The sequence below is a fragment of the Drosophila navojoa genome, chromosome 4, assembly GCF_054131105.1.
Source record: "Drosophila navojoa isolate 15081-1374.11 chromosome 4, UAZ_NAV_1.0, whole genome shotgun sequence".
NCBI classification, from domain to species: domain Eukaryota; kingdom Metazoa; phylum Arthropoda; class Insecta; order Diptera; family Drosophilidae; genus Drosophila; species Drosophila navojoa.
In genome coordinates this window covers 1343583-1365060 of record NC_142892.1, presented here as the reverse complement: position 1 = coordinate 1365060, position 21478 = coordinate 1343583, and the positions used below count along the sequence as shown (strand labels likewise).

General features: G+C 40.1%; 3 protein-coding genes across 3 annotated transcripts in view; all 3 read right to left on the bottom strand.

Annotated features, from left to right (window-relative positions):
- drpr (multiple EGF like domains draper) overlaps positions 1 to 21478 on the bottom strand; it is a 100492-nt gene that overhangs the window by 14918 nt on the left and 64096 nt on the right. The window lies entirely within an intron of this gene.
- LOC108651765 (uncharacterized) lies at positions 635 to 20127 on the bottom strand. The gene is made up of 5 exons (XM_030386509.2): positions 19925 to 20127; positions 2835 to 3036; positions 1845 to 2261; positions 1534 to 1788; positions 635 to 1458 (listed from the first exon to the last, which is right to left on the bottom strand). The coding sequence occupies exons 2-5, from the start codon at positions 2855 to 2857 to the stop codon at positions 1194 to 1196; spliced, it is 960 nt and encodes a 319-aa protein (XP_030242369.1). The 5' UTR covers positions 2858 to 3036; positions 19925 to 20127; the 3' UTR covers positions 635 to 1193.
- unc-13-4A (BAI1 associated protein 3) overlaps positions 20051 to 21478 on the bottom strand; it is a 75090-nt gene continuing 73662 nt past the window's right edge. The window contains exon 14 of the mRNA XM_089260380.1: positions 20051 to 20127. The gene's annotated coding sequence lies outside the window, so the exon portion shown is untranslated. The remainder of the gene's footprint in view (positions 20128 to 21478) is intronic.

The window sequence follows — 21478 nt, the reverse complement described above, 5'->3', positions numbered from 1 at the left end:
AGGAATGCACGATAAACATTGATGACTATCGATGTTGCATAGTGGAAATACAAAATTATCGATAGTTTGTTAAAACCACGATAGATAGCTAACATACTTGGCTAACAGAGAACAATAAAAATTCAGTTAACAGAGTGCTCCGCCGACGCTGTGCTCCTCCAAGACTGCATGTTAACTTTAACAGAAACTGTTACGACTAAAACATCGCTCAATAACAGAATGCTCCTCCATGGAACAGTGTGCTCCACCTAAATTTTATCATAACATACACAGTGCTGCCAGACGGTCCTACGTAAGATAGCAACAAATATAGTCAGTTGAGGTATCTTTCGAATCGATCGACGCTAACCGAGAGCTTTTTCACATTTGGCGATGATATTTAAAACGCATTGCCAAATTGCATTTCCAGAAAATACGCGAAGAACTTGTTCTCACGATGTTCAGACAATGGAAAATTCATTTATAACGGCCATGGGAGATTATGGCTTTTGGTTTCAAACAAGCTTCTCAATTCTGGTGGCACGTTCCTTTCTTCCTGACACCCGACCACAACAACCTGGACAAGCTCAAACCCGAGATGATGAAGACTGGGGATATGTGCGATATAGTATCTGGTATCAAAGGCTGAAGGAAGTTTAGTTTCTGTTACAGTTTTGCACTTTATTAAGTTGTTCTCTTTTGTTTTGTTCTTTTTGTTGTTGTCTCATTATGTGCTTTGCGCATGTTAGCGTAAGAGGTTTCAGTTAGAGTAAGAGCAAAAAAATATGTACGAAGTTAATCATCAACTGTCTCACAAATATGGCAGCATTCCAAGGTTCTATTTGTATTTCCACATGAATATACATATATATGTGTATGTATGTATAATTGTGTTTATGCATATGTTTCTTTATGATTAAGAACATACAAACTAGCAAGCAGCTTGCAGCAGGTACGTTGAGGCCTTGTTAATAAACCGTTTAAGACTATTATCTAGTTATACATATGTATGTATGTATGTATGTACGTATATATAGACATGCGCCAGTTGCTTCTGTTTTCTCATATTAATATAACGATTATGATGCGTGGGCGCTGGCTAATGAGTATTCGTTATCGATTACTTGTTATCGATCAGCCACAATCGGCCACTACTCATCGGTCGACCCTCGCTGTGTAGTTAGATAAGTTCGTGCCGCATCGGCTTCGGCCACTCAGTAGCGCTGGCTCTCCCGATCCGAGTACTTGCCGCTCAGCTTGCTAACCGAATAGCGGTCCGAGTAGGCATCGTATTTGTCCGCCTTGTAGTTAATCTCTTGGGGCGTGTACCCAATGTTCTTCTGCCAGTGTCGCGTCCAGTAGAGATCCTCGTTGCGCACCTGCGAGGGCGTCTTCGCATCCCGGCAGACGTACACGCAGTAGATCATGCAGCCGATCAGCGTGAGGAAGCCGAAGATCAGGAATATGATGCCCAATACCCTGTAAAGCACACAGAGACAGCCATTGATGAGTCGCGGCTCGCAGTTGCCGGAGCTAAGGAATGAAGATGCTCACCAGACATAGACGGGCTCATAGAACTGCACCACAATCACAAAGCCCAGCGTGACGAGAATGAGCCCCAGGTTGAGCAGCAGCATCAGGCAGCAGACGCCCTTCACGTTCGGGCAGAAGGGATTCGGCGCTGACATCGTCTCGATTTTGGCGCCACGCTTCGTGGTCGAGCGCCCGCTGCGGCCCGTCTTGGCGGTGCTGGCCACCGAGTAGACGCTGCGCGGAGCTCCGCGGGAGACGGGACGCTGGCTGTAGCGGCTGAAATGGAATCGGTTGAGAAACTCCAAGCTCAGTCGCTCTGCCTGCCCACTCACCTGATCTCGGAGGGCGCCTTGTAGGCGGCACTGGTCACATAGATGTCGCTGCCCGCATCCCCGGCCTGGTCGTAGCTCAGCGCCGAGGGCGCGCGCGGCGGCTGGCGTGTGGGCGGCGGACCGCTCAGCGGTCGCGGGCCACCGTTGTCCGGCGAGCTGGAGAGGCCCATCTGACTGTGGCTGTAGCTGTGCTGCAGGTGTTGCTGTCCATTCCCGTTGCGCGCCTTGCGCGACGTGTTGTAGTGCGACTGCGACTGCGACTGCGGCGAGATGCGTTCGTGCGCGATCGTGTACTCCGAGTGCGCCCGGTGCGAGTGCGAGTCGTCGCCGTCCGTCGAGTAGCCGCGATTCGAGTGCACGTACGGCGGATCGGGCGTGAGCCGGCCGTGTGTGGCCACATAATGTCCGCCCTTTAGTCTGTGAAGTGGATGTATATGGATTTATTCGACGCTCTTGTTAGGGAGAAATATACATATGTCTATATTATCTAACTACATACTTGGGTATACGCACATACATATATTTAGTCTCTAGTCTTTCTCAAAGTGTCTGCACTTATCTTAATGTTAATATGTTTTGCTCTCTTCTCACTCTATATCTCCCTCTCTCTCTCTTTCTCTCTTTTTCTCTTCTATATCAGTCTATAAGTGTCTGTCTGTCTCCCTTTCTCTTCGTATCAATCACTATCTCTCTCTTTGTCCCTCTGACTCTAAGAGCCTATCTTTATCTTTGTATCTATCTCTCTCCCATTCGCCCTGTTTCTATCTTCCACTCTCCGCCTCCACCCTTTCCCTACCTTTTAAACTCTCTCACTCCCTCTCCCACTCTGTATCTAACTCTATTTTCTATATGCCTTGTTATATAGAGATTACCTAATATACGACTTATGCGCATCTCTTTCCTAGTTCATCTAGCTATCTCTCTCTAGCGGATAATCTCCAATGCTCGACATTTAAACATCGGATTCTGAAATTTATGTAATATTCTTACTTCTTGACGCGTCTCTCGTGCATTTCGCTTGATCTGTGTGCTGCTCCGCTTTGTCTGCTGCTCGGCTCCTGCTTTGGCTTCGACTTCACTGCTGGCTCTGGCTCTGGCTCTGGCTCTGGCCGCTCTGGTCTCGTCTGTGGGTCTGCCTGCTCGGCTGCGGAGCGTTGTTGTCTTTAGAAAGTCCCACGATAGCTGCGACTGCCTGCAAAACAATCAGAAATACCAAAAAAGCAGAGACGTTGAGATTCGTTGCAATTAACTAGCGTTTTGCTGCTTGCTGCAAATTAGTAGTCAGTTTTCAACTTTTAATTAGTGTGCAAAAAGTTATGACTGCGTTTTATGCCAGCATGTGTGCGCGTGTGTGCGTGTGTGCGTGTGCTTGTGTGTGTGCCAAACTATATTTAACAAACGCTAGGTGCACAATTCGTATTCAATTTGAGCAGCTGTGCCAACCGAAGATAGCCAACTTTGAGTTGATGCACAGCAAATTAGCAAAAAGTTTATCAAATGTGAGGTTATGTTGAAGTGCTTTGTTTAAGCGCGCACACACACTCTCTCTCTCTCTCTCACTCTTGCTTTTTAAGTAACGTAATTAACTCGAATATTTTCATAAATTCCCTTTTGGCACAGCTTTACTAAAAGTTGACAGCAGCAGAGTGACCAAAGGAGAGAGAGAGAGAGAGGGAGAACTTTAAATCTTCTACATATATAAATATTCTTCCGATAAGCTATTGAATTGCGAAATTGAAAAGCCTTTTGAGTCGCTGTCCCGCATCGGTCAGCCAATAAATTAGCTACTTGATAAAGCAAAACACGCCCCGATTTAAATGTCAGCTTTATACATACATATATGTACATATATATGTATGTGTGTGTATATCTTTTATTTTGATTACTTTTGTACCCTGTGGGGATTGAAGGAAATGTGGCATATTGGTTTGTGGCATTGCAACTGATATAGTCATATATGTACATATATCTGATATAGTCAGATATAGAGGAGCTTAGACTATATTTGAGTTGTCAGACTTGAGATCACAGTTCGAATATTAGAATCATGGCAGAAACAAGAGAGAGAAATCTCGACTCTACTAGATTGATATATGATATGATGATATGATATGTTTTCACGAATATTCCCAAAGTTGAGTCTATGAAGTCAAAGCAACTAAAATGCGCTTACAGGGTATAAGCTGGTTGGCCATACTAAATTATAGTTTGGTTTGCCTTCAAAATGCGTTTTCAGGAGAGCTACATACTGTAGCATACATATACATATACATATATGTATGTATATATATAATATGTATATAAATATTTATATACAGCTGCGATTGCTCGCTTGGAGACGTTTGGCTGCGCCCAGTAGACAATCCCATTCGATATGCAGTTCGTTGCACTGTGAGTGTGTGTGCGTGCGTGTGTGTGTGTGTGTGAGTGAGTCGAACACATCCTGACGTTCGAACTGTGGCATGCACGCATGCCGCACCTCACTCGAACGAATATCATTCAAGTTCAGGGCAACACGAATTTTGAAGTCGACGTCGTTACAGTTGCCAGCAATTTGTCACTTGGTCACGTAGCTTTGGCTTGGCATTTGCCTTCGCCAGGACCTGGACGACACTCGAGCCAAGATGGCAGCGGCGCACTCCACGTGTTCGGTGGCAGCGCAATTTACCGCCCGCCCCCCACAGCCCTCTGCTGTCTGCTCTCTGCTCTCTGCTGCTGCTGCTGCACTGCGCCAAGCTACAACTTAAACTTTATTACATGTTAATACCCTACCTGGAACTGAGCTGAGCTGATGTTGTTTATGTGGCTTAAATACTTTATGAACACTTTCGAGTGTGTGAGCCATTTATGAGTTTATGAGAATTGCATAGAAGGGATGCAGCAGGATTTACCAAGATGTTGTGCTAGGAAGCGTATGTCTTTGCTGCTTTGCATATTACACTCACACATTCATACAGTCGAACATTTATACACATTCATTTATAACATTCAATTATTCATATATTCATTCATTCAAATATTAATTCATTCATTTATGTATCTCTGTAATATATATTTATACATTAAATAAGTCTAAACGCTGTCTAAATAAAAATAAAAGCTAGCTTTAAGCAACATGTAATAATCTGGAAATAAAGCATATATTGAACTGAATAATATATATTTATTCATACATATATTCATTAATATATTAATTAATTCATTCATACATTCATTCATTCATTCATACAGCCATTTATGCATACATTCAGTTATTATTTCGTACCTTCATACTTTCATTCATTCATACATTCATTCATTCATACTTTCATCCATTCATTCATTCATACAGCCATTCATTGTTTCAGTCATTCATTGCTTCATTGATTCATTTATACATTCTTATATTCATATATTCAGTTATACATTCAAGCACTCATTCATACATTCATTTAAGCATTCCTACATTAATAGTTCCATACATTTTCCATCTTCCATATTTCGCACTTTGAATAGATCTGCATTCACTCCACATTCAAAACACTAGCGTGAGTGCATTGAGAAGTCGACTTTTCAGCAGAGATAAAACACATACACATACACATACACATACACATACACATACACATACACATACACATACACATACACATACACATACACATACACATACACATACACATACACATACACATACACATACACATACACATACACATACACATACACATACACATACACATACACATACACATACACATACACATACACATACACATACACATACACATACACATACACACACACACATACACCTATGCATTTAGAGTATTGCTAGTTTCTTCAAATGAATATAATTATCACCTTGGCTGCTGTTGTTGCTGATAAGAAATTGAGTTATTGTGGCGATTAGGCCAATTAAGGGGTGTCGTTGTTGCAGCTGATGGGCCGTGGCCAGATCTTCCGCCGGCTGCTGCCCAGCCCACTTATTACATCAACTGAACTGAAGCTGCGATCTCCCTTCGTTTTTGTTGCAGTGTATTTTGATTTTTGCCTGGCGGTGAATCGCGATACAATTGTCAGTTGGGGGTTTGGTCTGGGCTCTAGGCCAGGCAAGAGTTTCAAGTTCGTTGCTGGGATTTTTAGTGTCTAGGGAGTGCACACACACACACACACGCGCACACACACACGCACTAGAGACAGCTGGCTGGGACATTTATGGTGTGGGCGTCACCTTCATTGTCAAATGAAAAATCGAACTGCGGCCCTTGGTTGGCCGTGAGTGTGTGGTCCATGGGCAACTCCATGATGAGCCAGTGCCGCAACATCATCATGATGTTGGGGAACTCGAAACTAGCTCCAGCCATGTCCATTTCTATCACTTGTCGGGCATCAAAGCCTTTTTGCCAACTCCCATGCGTGGCATTCGGGCATTTCTTGATTTGTTTATGCGCTTCACCTCTCTCTCTCTCTCTCTCTCTCTCCCTCTCTCTGTCTCTTTCTGTGCTCTGGGTATATTTTTCTTATTTTACGTTTGGTGTTTTGTTAGGTTAGCCTTGGAGCGCTGGCTCCTCCAATGTAAATATAAATGGAATGCCATTAAAATGTGTTTGCTCCCATATTTACCTTGGCGCCGCCGCATAAAGCCCTGGCATGTGTTATAACCTTTAACGCTGCATAAACAGCATAAATAAGCAGTAAAGCATGCGGGAAGGAATTCGTGTACAATATATGTATGTGCATTTGCACCTGGCCAGGTAATGCTGCTCGGCGGCTTATGGCTCGTAAAAACAATATTGAGAGGGAAACAAACGGCATTGGCATTCGGCCAGTTACTACATGATTTACACATTTGCCGCCTGCTCTGATGGATTTCACAACTTTCGCTCTCTCGAAACGGCACTTGCGCTTCCGGCCAACAATGGGTTAAAGCCAAAAGAAACGGCGGAAGTCGTTACGAAAAGCCAAACGAAACGAAACGAAATCTAGTTGAAACGGATTGTTAATTTGTTTGCCATTTGCATTCTGTGTCTCAACTGTATCTATATGTGTGTATATGTGTGTGTGTGTGTGTGTGTGTGTGTGTGTGTGTGTCTGAGGTGAGAAGAGCTTGCTTGGCATGGCCACAAGAATGCGTCCAGTTTTGTGGTCAAGTGTCATAAAAGGTTGTTTAGAAAGTTATACGCCCCTCGCCCAGCCACGCCCTGATGGCGCGCCCCAGTTAACCCACATAAACTGGTGCAAGGCATTCACTGCGGCCAGAACTGGAGCCACGCGGATCGGCACTCGCCAAGCGCCACTTTCCGATCGACAAACGCCTTTCACATGCCAACACGAAACTTGGCCAAAATGCAAAAGGCCCAACACTGCAGTTGACCCAAAAAGAATGAAAATGTTGCATTACAAAACCAACAACAAATTGCACTCTATAATTATGAATGGCTCCTATAATAACTTCATTAATCTTGATCTCGCCTGAAGTTCTGGGCACAGCCTAAATTGAAATTCAATTGAAATTCCTTTGCTTCTCTGAGGGAATTATGTTTCATTAATATCTCTATTGTGATCATGGAAACAAACGGAATGAAACAGCAGCTTTAACTGAGGCGTGAGACATCAGACTAGAAAGAATGAGATAGAACTACTCAAGTTGATGTCATAAAAGAGAAGAGAAGAAATAAATATAAATAAAATAATTATTAATTTATAAAATCAATATAAATATAATACAAAATATAAATGAAATATGCCTAAGAAAATTTATGAATGAATTCCAAAAAATTTAAAATGAATTGAATTCGAGTTCCTAAAGTTTAAAATCCGTTAACTAAATACTAGATTTTGGCCAATAAATGTTCATTAGGGAACAAAGCTCACTAAATGCATTTAGTTTTCATGCCTCTTCCCTGGCAGGGCTAAAGAGTGTGATGCAGTCCGAATAGTTGGCCGAGGGCAAGGCCTAATCTTTGACGTCAACTTGTGGGCCATTAGGACGGCGACAATCTGAGAGTATAAAATCGTCGCTTAAGTAGCGCGTTAATCGCTTTTAATTGCTAAATTACGCGCTGCCAATCGAGCCCAGCTCCCAAGTCCAGAGACGCGGCATAGATCCAGCTACCAGCTGCCCGCTCTTAGCCTTAGCCCCGTACATTGTGTTTGGCGACGCTCAACACGCAGCTTGTCGCGCATGGAACGTGGAAGTGGAAGGCTGGAGCGGAAGGCAGAGTCTAGGGGGAGTGGAATGGAGTCGAGGCGAGTCGGGTCTGGATTGGCTTGGCCAACACTAATGCGTGTAATTAGCCGCAAAAAAGCGGCAAGACCACTTAACTGATTTATTAAAACGTTTTTCCATTAAATTTTTAACCCTGCCAGCTATTAAAAACACTCGCATAGCCCAGCGTACGCACACACACACAGACACACACACACACACAGACACACACACAACATTCATATTGGGGCAAAGGCGGCCACAGCTTTGAAAAATGAGCAGCGTTTAAAATTGTTCTGAGCATTGCATTGTGGTGCAAACTCTGTGCTCATTGAGTGGAAATATAGTATACTAAATTAACCTTGATATTAATTAGAAATATAGTTAATATTACTATGACTAATAAGTCGCTTGCGTAAAATGTGGCACGTATTAAAATGTAATACTTGATAAAGAATAGAATATGTTGGTCAAGTTATATCTCTAATACTACGCTTTCTACTACTTTTTCTACTACTTCTTCTACTACTATTTCTATTATGATTACATTTTCTACGACTAGTCCTAGTGCATCAGCTGCTATTATTATTCATAATCTTACTAAGTTTTTTAGTACTATTTCTACTACTATTACTACTACCACTAAGATTAATACTAATCCTTTTGCATCATTATTCAATTATTCTATTCATAATCTTACTACTTTTTCTACTACTTTTTCCACTACTATTTCTACTACTATTTCTATTATGATTACCTTTTCTACGACTAGTTCTAGTGCATCAGCTGCTCTTATTATTCATAATCTTACCAAGTTTTTTACTACTATTTCTACTACTACTTCTACTACCATTTCTACTAAGATTAATACTAATTCTTTTGCATCTTTATTCAATTATTCTATTCGTAATCTTACTACTTTTTCTACTACTATTTCTATTACGACTACCTTTTCTACTAATATTCTGGCAAATAGGCTGCTTTTTCAAAATAATTATATATTATTTTATATAGAAATACTTTTCTACTACTATCACTTCTACTACTGTCATTTCAATGACTATCACAAGTTACTACTACTATTACTTCTTTTACTTCTACTGTTTTATATAATACTACTATTTCTTTTATATATTCTACTACTCTCAATGGAAGAATCAACGTGATTGTTTTCTCTTGTATTTCATAAGTTTCCCAGTTGTTTCCTATTTATTTTTATGCAGCATTCCCAACGATTTGTTACCACTGTGCTGAAATTTTCGCTCTGGCCAACTGTCCCAGAGCCTTGTCATGAGCTTCATCATGAGGCTTTCAAGCATTCAAATGGGCGGTCAGTTTGCCAAAACATTATGACAACAGCAACAACAACAGCAACAACAACAACAACAACAACAACAAAAAACACCAACAATATTTGCAATACAACACTTTCTAGCCATAAATGCTAGCTCACGTCTCTCTCGGCTGTCGCTAATCTATTTGGGCAAGCGAAATGGCTAAAAAATAAAAGACGAAAAAAAAACAGCAACAACAAAAAATGGCTAACGGTAACGGCTACAAAATTAATAAACACCAAGTGCGCCATAAGAGCTGCAAAGGGCAATGAAAGTGCGATCTGAGAGATAGAAATATACATAAATAAACACACACACACATCTATACATATGCTGATGTATTTCCTTTATTAATTTTTGGCGTTTTTCTTTGTGATTGTAAGCCATTAAAATCAATGCTTAGTCGAAAAAAGGAAAGAAGAAGAAGCAGAAGAAGAAGCAGAATTGACCAAACAAAAAGCGAACTACAATTGCCGCTTGTTGTTGTTTGTTTGTTGTTGTTGTTGTTGTTGTTATTGGTTGTTGCTCGTTGTAAGTAAACAATATTAAATCTCAACACTCGTGCAGAGAAAGTTGGCTTTACGAGCAAAAGCCGCCGTCTGCCTTACCCCCCGGGCGCCTTACCCCGGTTGGTTTACCTTTTCCCTTGACTTATATATTTTTCGGTATTTTTTTTTTTTTTGCAAAAGAAGAAATTAAAATGTGTGGAGCATGTGGAAATCGACTAGAGAATACTCTATCATGAGTTGCCTGGGAGCTATATAAAATAGGGTAGAATGAAAGTAGTAGTAGAACTGGGAACTGAGGGATTTTATAGATCCCCAGAGCATGGTACATGGTATATGTAGACTATACAGTCAGAGACATGTGCTCTTTGATAATATTAGTAGGGTATATATAACCATTTAACAGCTCTCTTTATAACCTATAAAGCTCTTTTACTATTCTCTATGTATTTCATGGTGATAATAGAATATTTCCGAGGCAATTCCATTCCATAGTCCAACAGTTCGGCTAATACCCTTTAGTAGAGTATATGGCACTGCCGCAACGGCAACAACTTGTGGCAGTCAACGGATTTGTTGTCTACTTGGACGCAGTTCTACCTCAACTGTGGCAACTGGCCAAAATGAAGCCGTTGACAGCGGTCGCAGCTGTTGCAGATAAACGTACTACAAGCACACACACACATACACTCGCACACCTCACATGTACACACATATCTGATGTAGTCAGGTTTTCAGGTTTCTTTTTTTGTTGGGCTGTGGGGGGTAAAGGGCGCCTCACGTTTGCCACATTAATTTCAATTCGACCAAAAAACTGTAAGCCGACTGTGGCCAAAAACATCAAAGACTTCTCCAGCTCTTTAAGACCCTTGACTAGACCAAGCAACTGCCCCGACAACAATTGGCCGCACCGAAATTGAGTTGCAAAGAAACAGAGCCCATTCGATACGGGCATGGATTGTACAGCAAGAGCAGCATGTGGAATCAAGAGGCGAGACCCCAACTAAATTAAGCCTAAGAGGAAGCATGAGTTGGGCCAACTCTACAGATTTGCTCAACTTGGGTGAATTTGCATTAAATGAATCATGAATAATCATAGATTGCAGATACATATACTCGTATGAATACAACTCTAGCAGAGCAATTCAACAAAGAGAATATCAATGCTAATATCAATAATAATGATAATAATTATAGTTATTTTAAATTAGTTATTTCAATCAAAGAGAACTCTTGAAATGGAGGAATGGATGAGGTAAAGAGATTTCATTCATAAATTTGAATTACTTGTACACTTTAAATTTATTGAATTTTTCAGTTTTCAGCTTGTATCAGTCGAGTATTTATACTTATATTAATATATATACTTATATAAAGGTTCAACCAACTTTGCTCTGTTCGTCTGCTCGTCTGCTTTTTCATAATTCGGTATTACTTTCACCCCTTTCCCCGTCCTTCCGTCTGGGTCTTCACCTATCCTTCCGTCTCTCTTGCAGTCTGTCTTTGGCTCCGTCCTTCTGTCTATTCTTTTCGTTTTCACGCGTCGTTCCGTCTGGGTATTTCCACCTATCTGTCTATCTTTTCTTCAGTCTGCCTTCATCTCCGTCCTTCCATCTTTCTATCCGTCTATCCTTAAATTATCCCGTAATTTCATATGCCGTATTTGTTTATCCTTCCGTCTACCCTTTAGTCTCTTCGCCAGTCTGTTGTTTTTTTTGTCCGTCTGGCGATCCGTCTATCCCTCTACCTGTCCCATGGACAGACAGACGTCCGTCTGCTCCTTCTCTGTCTGTACTTCCTTCCGTTCCTCTGTTTACATTTTATATGAATGAAAACATTGATTATGGAATCTATTATTATTTAAATCAACCTCTAAGTGGGAAGGTTAGGTATAATTCTGTGATAATAATGCTCATGAATCATAAGAACTTTCAGAAAATCATAAGATCTCACCATCACTCGTATCACTTAGCGGGCAACTTGTTCACTGGAATGGAAAAAGAATTTCCATTTGGCTGAGGCTCTCGAGCTCAGGCCCAGCAATTACAATTGCCAGAACTCTCTGATAGGAGATCTCTCTTCGAGTGCTTCACTTACAGGTGCAACAGCCAGTCTAACGCACCGCACGGTCTAAATGGCAGCCGGCAGAGCCAAAAACAAAGCGCATTACACAAATATGGAAGAGGCGAGGGGGCGTGGCGGGGTAGCTGCACGTAAACCTGCTCACAGTGGAAGCTCGGGCGAATTTATGGCCAGTTGCTGCTTGTGTGGCAAGCGGTGTGGGCGGCAAAGTGTGTAAGTGTGGGTGGCTGGCACTCAACGAGGAGATGGGGGAGGAGGAGGAGGAGTTGGGGAGTTTAGTTTGTTCTTGTGGCAAGACCGTTATAACTTTTGTTTTTTTTTTTTTTCGACTGTGAATAACTCAGGTATGAACAAGTGCTGCTACAACAATTGTGCAGGTAGGCTGCGTATGTGTGTGTGTGTGTGTGTGTGTGGGCTTATCTATAAGACGTGAAACAGAATTCTTTAGTCTGTTGGCTCGATGAAATCGCATTTCAATTGCTCGTTCGACTGCAGCCGAAGGCAAATGTGAATATTTTTGGCATTTATATGCACGTCCGTCCGTCTGTACAGTGAATGCTCCCTGGAGTGAAAGATTTCACCAGCAGCAAGTTTATTTGTTCGCACAAAGAGTCAGGAATAGAATCGAGTGAGCAAGTTGGAGACGCTCAAAGAGCAAACATTTAGTAGAGTTTTCAGTTGATTTAGACTAACTAACACATGTATCTATAAGATACATAAAAGCATGTGTGCAAGTGTGTGTGCGACTGCATGCAATAAAGTATTTTAATTGCAAACTATAACGGCACATTGACAATGCCGACAGTTTGATATTGTTTTTGTTTCTTTTTTTTTTGGCCAGCATTTTGCACTTGATGCCAGCAAAGGGGGGGAAAAAAATAGTTAAAAATCAACTGGAGGCCACTGCGCGAGCCTGAGAGATATGCAAACTCATGCTGGCAGCCAGCCAGCCAGCCAGCCAGGCAGTCCGAGCAGCCAACCGGCCGGCTTGGCCAATTCCAATTTGCGAAAGTTTCCCACGCTCGCTTGACGGCGGCTCTGCAGCTGCTGCTGCTGCTGCTGCTGCCCCATTGATAGCCGCTTGCTGCCCGCGAATATTCTAATCCGGCTCGAATGCCGATTAATTAATATAACCACGCTGCAAACGGTTTCAACCGAAGCTAAGCACGCTCTGGCTGCGGCATGTGTTGGCGTTTAATTTAGTAAATCTCATTAGATACCTATGTGTTACATTCGTAAATACATCACATATGTAGGTACATCAGCAAGGCCTTGAGTAGTTTGTGTGAGTAGATCTGAATAGATAAACTGAGAATGCACATACATACATATAAGTACATCATAGATGAGACATGTATGAAGAGGCATGTTGCATCATATGTAAATGTGTATGAGTATAGGATAGTATATGATGTAAGGGCATTGCTCTCTCTATGCCTGCATGAGAATGGAAACAAATAAATGGCAGGCAAAGGTAGGCGTAGATAGAAAGGATTAATTGATAACTGGAAGTATGCAAAAGTAGATGTGTTGATGGATACATGTATGTAGTGATGTATGTATTAATAGATGCTTGGGGTGTATGTATTATTGATGGTTATATGGATGGATTAATGTATAAATAAATATAAGAGGGGAAGAATAAGCATGTGCGTGGATGCAGGTATGGATATATTAATAGTTATATGAATGGATGTAAGTGAGGACACATGCATATCCATGAGTTATTCAGTATATCCATACTGATGGATAGATTTATAGATTACGGGGTTGTGGAATGAATATACAGACGTATGTACGTATCGGAGATGATAATATTATTCGAATATCTTATCGATATGTCGGTTCATGCACAGGATTGGGTAATATTGGTTGAGTAAGATGTTAGTCAACACTAATATCGAGTGTGGCCCTGACGAGGTTGCCAGTTGGTTGCGATGGATGTAATCGAACGTGCTAGTGAAAAATCGGAGAGTTGATTAGCAAGAGGAAGAAGGGCAACAGTGCAGGAACACGCTGCACTTCACAAAATGATCGAATCTGCAGAAATATCCGACATATGCATTATATGTAAGCACCATATATACACCCCTTGTATACGTTCATACATACTACTTGATATATATAGGAACTATATACACATAAACCTACTCTTCCGTACATATGAACATACTCTCATGCATACCATTTATAGCATCATTCATTCTCCACAAACAAAAAATTCATTATAGGGTATATGCCAATCGAGCTTATTTACTTTTGGTCAGCTTCAAGGTCTGCTGGCGGCTAAATCAGACGGCGATTTATGGCAAGGGTGTTGCCATTTCTGATTGTTGTAGTAATTATTGTATAATATTTGTTATTTCACACACACACACACACACAGCAGTTCACACATTCACACACACACAGAGAGGAGGTGTGTATAATTTGCCAGCTGTAGATGGCAATGTGTTGAGAGCGCTTCAGCTATGGATTTGTGGGCGTAGATTTGGAGTTGTCTTAATGTCAAGTGTGGATCGTCGAGTCCCAGTTGTCAGGTTGTGCAAGCCCATTCCAAACTAGTTTCATCTGCCGCAATTACATCACAATTCCAGCGAGGCGCGAGTCTGAGACGAGAGCTCCACTCGAGAGGGCATTGAATTGCGAGTGCGAGTTATTCAGAAACTATATGACAGACATGTCAAAGTATATCCATGTGTGTGTGTGTGTGTACTTATGTATGTCTGGCATTGTTTACTCCAATTGAGACGCAAAAAGTTTGTATTTGCCAAAGTCATGAGATTTTTGTATTTGCCAGCGCTAATATATGGCATTATAATGAAGTCACGAAATGGACAATGCATGCCAGGAATTATCTTGTTGATATACATGAAGTGTGTATGTATCAAGAGTAGAATTAACCATTGATATATGTAGAGATACATACATACATATGTACATACATATATGTATGTAGTTCAGTTGACATTCGCTTTGCTAGGGTATACAATCAACGTCACCCGGAAATGTTTTGTTATAGTTTTATTGTCTCTCTCTATCTCTCTCTCTCTCTTAACTTTTTGATTGCTTGTGAATTAATTTGATTCCGGTCTTTGTTCATTATAAGCGACAAAATCATAAAAATAGCCCAGAGAAAAAAGTTATAAACATGAAAAAGAAATAATCAGCTGGGAATTCATATACGTAAACAGAAATATCTTAAATAAGAGTTAAAGAGAGCCATGTGCATACATATATACGCTTATATGCATACATCCCTATATATACACATGGCTACATATCATCCATCCATACATCTCTCCCTGAATATAATATTACATACATTCAAACATCTATTCATATATTCAAGTAACTATCTATTCGCTCATCCATCTATACATGTTTATTCATTTATTTGGACAGATAATCTCTAGTGTAATGTACAGATCTATGCATTCACATACATACATACATACATTGTTGATCAATATTCCATATTTGTCGCATGTGCTGGCATTTGATTTGAGGCATTTCAGATGCAACGTTTTTATGTAACTTTGCTTCTCAATGACACGCGATATTAATTGCGTGATGAAATCATCGGCATCAGCAGCATCTGTGCATTTCAAGTGGCCAAGTCAGAGAGCAGCGCTCAAATGTCAAATGAAAATTTATAAATATAATTATATTTGAGGCTGTGGTTAGAGGAGATTTACTTGACAAGTAGCTAATCGATAAATACCGATAGTTAATTAACCAAAGCTTATTATGTTTACAGCTATACATTAACTACTTTATTGCACATCGGTGTATATTCATAACTATGCCTATGCATATCCATATATATAATATTTTGATCATATAATACTCAACTATTCAACAGATTTATTATATTCGATTATATTTATCGTTCTTTATAACTATGCCTATGCATATCCATATATATATATAATATATTGCTCATATACTACTCGACTTTACAATCCATTATCATGATAGATTTATATAAAATATATTATTTGTTGATAATTATCGATTATATTTATCGCTCTTTATAATTATGCCTATGCATATCCATATATATATAATACATTGCTCATATACTACTCGACTTTACAATCCATTATCATGATAGATTTATGTAAAATATATTATTTTTTATCGATTAATTATCGTTTTCCCATTCTCACATGAGCTAATGTTTGTTAGGCAATCTACTCTATCGGCTTCATTCGTCTCCTCTTTATGGCTTGCTTCGCCATGCAGTTGACGAACGCTCAAAGTGTTGATTACTCAAGCTAATGCCTATATATATCTATATATTATGCATGTATATATATATATCGATATATACATTTCTCCGCATGCCCGATTGAATGGCGTTTAGCGCTGATTGATTTACGAGTTTCTATTTGTTATTTTGATGTTTGCGCATTTGCATTGAAGCGACGACGACGAAAAATCGCAAACTTTAACGTTTGATGTTCGTGTCAGGCTGATGATAATGCGCATACGCAGCGTAGTGCGCTTGCAACAGTATCTGTTGCAAACCTGTCTTAAATAGCCCCAACAACAACAACAACAACAACAACAACTACATGCCGCACTATTGCGTAACTTTCCCTGTCAATTGTTGTTGTCCCGTTGTTGTAGCTGATGCTGAATTGTCGCAAAAACATTGTATGCACATACATACATACATACGTAACGCAATACACGACCCAATGCATACACTGTCGAAAACGAATTTGCAGCTCTTTAGCGCTAATTGACGCTGCGTCCACTTACCAACGCGACTTGACCCCAAAAGATAAGTATATATATGTATATATAATATATATCTAAAAGCCAAAAATATTATTATGTACTATCAAAACATTGTCATCAGCGGAATAAAATAGTTTTGTGCCGTTGGCGTTGGTTTTAAATTTCTAGTTGCTGTTATACTCTGTAAATATTACAGCTGGGAGAATGGATATGATGCAAACGTATGCTAAACTTCTAGAGATGAACTTCGCTAAGTGAAACAAAAGTCAAATTACCTTCATAATTCTATATGATAAATGTCGTTCGATAACTTCCGCTCGAGATATATCGAATGATTCAGCTAGAGCTAAATTTATCGAAGCGCTTTACAGAGTATCTTTAGGCAAATCAATATTTATTCTCTTCTCCTTGGTTTTATTGTCTGCTATTGGCTTGGGCACTTTGGAATTGGGGGCACGCTGAACGGGGCATGAGGCATGGCGTGCGCCAAGCATCGCAGACTGTTTTTTTGCTGTTTCCATTTTTTTTTATCATCAACATAGCCAGCGGCCCTTCTTCTGCGCTGCGACTACTCCGAAAAAAAAAAAATAACAATAACAACAGCAGCGAATAAAGAGAAGCTAAATCCAGTTCTCTGTTATGCACAGTGGGTCTGACCGGGTCTGGGAAGTGAAAAGCTAACTGTCTGAGAGCAGGCGACAAACCACAAGACACAATAACGACAACCTCTCGAAATGTATGTAGATGCCGTAATGCGTCTATTGTCTTACAGATGAGAGGCTAGATTATGATAATATCTTGAGTAAGAGCTCGTATATATTTGATTTTTTTGGTGCAGCTTTATGGATGTTACGTCTATGGTTTTATTATAAATAGATTAGTCGCATGACTTTTTACGGTTCATGATTTCGATGTATTTAAAACTAAAGAGATTCCCCAGATGAAAGGGCAAGATATATGCTCTGTGTAGTTAGCTATCCCAGCTATAGAGCTGGATACCATTGTTGATAGCCTATTTCAGGGGTATATCAGATCGAAAAGAAGCTGCATCTATAACAGTCAATTTAGAAGATTGGCAGCTCCACAAATAGACCTCTAAACGATGTGTTCGATCCCTTGTTTCTTGTCAACTCATAAAAGAGTCATCTTTGTCGTTCCGTCAGTCGCTCGACTACAACATTCTTCGGGGTGTGGCAAATCGCTAAAGAAGCTAACGAGTTTCAGACTCTCTCTGGAAATAGACCCACAATATAGTCCCAGCCTTTGTCAAGTCTGACAAAAAGAGCGATCGCTGAATAGATTTAATTGTTCATCAACACAACATTCTCACTTCCTTGGGCACAATCGAATTGTCTTATACAGAAAAAGAGCCAAGTTTCTCTTTCCAGATTGGCTAAGAGTTCGTATAAGTCCATTGCGAGCTGCGCTGGGCCAATTAATTTCCTCGTCTGCATTGATTTGGCAATGGTATTTGCTGCGTTTCGATAATTATCAATAAGCAAATGGCTGGGACTAGCTATGAAAATGGCCAGAGCGAGCCATGCAATTGGCCAAATGCGTTGGCCAACTAATCAAGATTTTCCTGAACTGGGGATTTAATTTGGCCCCGCTTGGATTTCCGCTGCGCTGACAAATCGTTGCCGAATGACATAAGCAAACGAGTAACGAGTAGAGAGACAGAGAGAGAGGGAGAGTGGGGGAGAGAGAACAGACTGAACTGGAAAAAAAAATCTGAATCATGCTCATAAAAGGCAACAGCTCTGGCTCTGGCTACGTCTTTGACTTTTCACGGTCAACTCAAATGCGAGAATTCAGTCTCAGCCTCAGTCGCAGTCTTCTTCTGAGTCTCAGTTTCAGTTTCACTTTTTTGTTGTTAACTATATATATATGTATTTATTTTTACGTTTTTTTCGGCACCCACGCCGTAAACTTTTGCAGTTCAGAGTTCAAGAGCTGCGGAAACAAACAGCTGCATCATGACCTTATGCCATGAAGTGTTTAGCTCAGAGAGCGTTTATCTTGCAGATGTATGAAAAAAGCCAAGCACGTGACCTTCTAGCCTAAACTTGAAGATTTATAGGCTGTGTTTCTCTATGGAGAGTGAGTTTTTATGAGACAGTCTAACACATAGTTAGATTGTGTTTCTTTCCAGCGTGTTTACGTCAGAGACAAAAGTCACATCGTAAATATATCAAAGTTTACGCCAAGATCTTCTAGTTTGAGAGCGAAGGTCTATCTATCTGGGAATACGTATAGCTTGCAGAGTGTGTTTAATAGATCTCTTTATGAATATTGTGTATCTGACAGCTGCAACTCAGCTACTGGGCTGATAGATGATCGCCTAAACGATTACGAACTGTGAAAGATTATGATCTCGTAGGCCTATTAAGGTGTGAGTGTACAACACTCATTTATCTTGTTACACCTGTATCGCTAAGCATATTTCGGCTGAAGTCTCTATAAAATTGCTGGAGATATGATGTGAATTTAACTCTGATCCTAATATCTCCATTTATTGCTAAGAGTTGATTCCAATTCACTTGTTATTTAGTTAACTTTGATCTAGAGAGAATATAGAGAATATATAGCTGCTAGATTTGTATCTAAAAGGCATCTGAAAGATATCATTTATATCTGCATTATGTAGCTTTTATCCGATATAAGCTCAACAGTTACAGTCTCATTCAAACTAACTTAACTCAGCTATCTCATTTTCAACTTGATTTTTATTTTTAACATCTCATTCATACAGTTAGAGAATATTTGAAATTCAATGATGTTCATATAACTTTTGAGATGCATAACTTGTGAACTCATAGGCTTAAATGTATCTTATAGATACTTTGCATACGCATATGCATATGCATATCTATAAGAAGTCTCTATTCTTAGTCTTCACTTTTCCTCTGTCTTCAGTCTCATAAAGTGCACACGCAGTTTATAGACATATATACACATATATACATATATACATACATACATATATATATGTATATATATTTAACTCATATTGACACTTGCACTTCATTTAAAGCTATATAAAATTAATGGCAATAAAAACGCAAATGCTTGAGGCGTGTGTGGATGGCTTAAGTGTGTGTGTGCTTCCATATATGTGTATGTGTGTGTGTGCTGTTGTTGTTGTTCTGTATGCATAAATGTATACCAATGCACGATTGTGGGTTTAAATAAAAATATATATAAAAAAAACTGGCTTACCTTCTCTGCTCATTGTTGTACAGTCAACTGTTTGTTGTTGTTGTTGTTGTTATTGCTGCTATTGTTTCGCTTATTTATTGTTAACGCTTTGCCAGCGACAACGACAGGTTGTTAGTATATCGTTGCTGTTGTTGTTGTTGTTGTTGTTGTTGTTTTTATAGCGCTGTTGCACACATTTCATTGCACTGTCACTTCACTGGCGTCTGTTGTACAGAAAAATAAACAAATTTATAGTTATAGATACATAAATAGCAATACATGTATGTGTGTGTGTGTGTGTTCATCTATAGCTATGCCATATTATAGTGGCTTTATGCCTGGCTTATTCCATTCATTCTCATTCAGTTATCCAAGCGGCATTGACTTGCCCGCTAACTGAGAGTAAAACGTTTACGAAAATGCATTTTCACCAGACTCTTTGCAGCGGAGTTTTCCACCGCTTTTCATGGCATTTTCTATGCTCCACAAAGATCTTGTTATAACTTCAGTTCAACTGAAGTTGTTTATGCCAGCTATTAGCACGTAAATCAGCCAAGCTCTGGCTTCTGGCCAACTGCTTTTCCAGCTCTGTTCCACACTTTGGCCAAAACCCTGGCTTGGCGTGAAGTCCACTTGGAATCGACTAACTGTAGCCAAGAATTTAGGTTTATATGCTTAACGGTTAGTTCTAGGCATTAAATAACAATTAGTCAGTCAATCAAGCCAAACACACACACACACACACAGAGACACAGACACATATACATGGGCATCTATATCTATAACTGAATTTCTATATGGGCAAATATATCAATGACGTCTTGATTTATGCAAAAATTGTTGTGTAGGTCTGTCTATGTGTGTGTGTGTGTGTGTGGATGCTTTACTGGTTCTGGCCAAAACGTCAGCCAACACACCAATACAAGCACACACACACACACACATGCACATGTGTGATATAATCGTTTGGCATGAATGAAAGGCGTTGCAGATTTTCACACAACATTAAGAGAGAGCGAGAGAGAGAGAGAGAGAGGGAGGGAGAGAGGGAGGGAGAGAGAGAGACGTAGGCACTTTTAGCCAGCCAACAATGGACAAAGAGAGCCAAGCCAAATCGGCCATAATCTTGGCTTAAGCTAATAATAGCAGCAGGTTTTTTTTTGGTTTTTTTTGGCTTGGCTCAAGCTGAGTTATGCGCCTACACACACACACACACACACACACACACACATAGCCAAAGGGCAGCGCTTGTTAGAAAGATTTTGCTGGGCCTGTAGTACAGTGTACACTATTTAGCACATTTGCGTTTGCGCTCAGCTGCCAAATTCGTATGACACTCACGTAATGCGCTAAAAATAGTTGAATATACGTATTGCTGCTGCCTGCTCACTTTGTTGTTTTTTTTTTGGCGAGTTTATTCGGTTTTTTATTAATTTATTGTGATTTCTGTTGTATTTGTTTTTTGTGAAGCGCGGCTGCGTGGCGATCGCGTCGCGGTCTCAGCTCGAACTGATCGGCGCTTGGGCGCAGCGCACCTGCGTTTGGTCTAAACTGGTCTAAAAACTGAGCGCAAAA

Bases quoted from the DNA above. Each gene is read 5' to 3' on its own strand.
- LOC108651765 (XM_030386509.2), bottom strand. From the start codon at position 2,857: ATGCACGAGAGACGCGTCAAGAA. The intron at 2,262-2,834 runs GTAAGAATATTA...TCCACTTCACAG, and splicing joins CACGAGAGACGCGTCAAGAA to ACTAAAGGGCGGACATTATG. The intron at 1,459-1,533 runs GTGAGCATCTTC...TGTGCTTTACAG, and splicing joins TATGAGCCCGTCTATGTCTG to GGTATTGGGCATCATATTCC.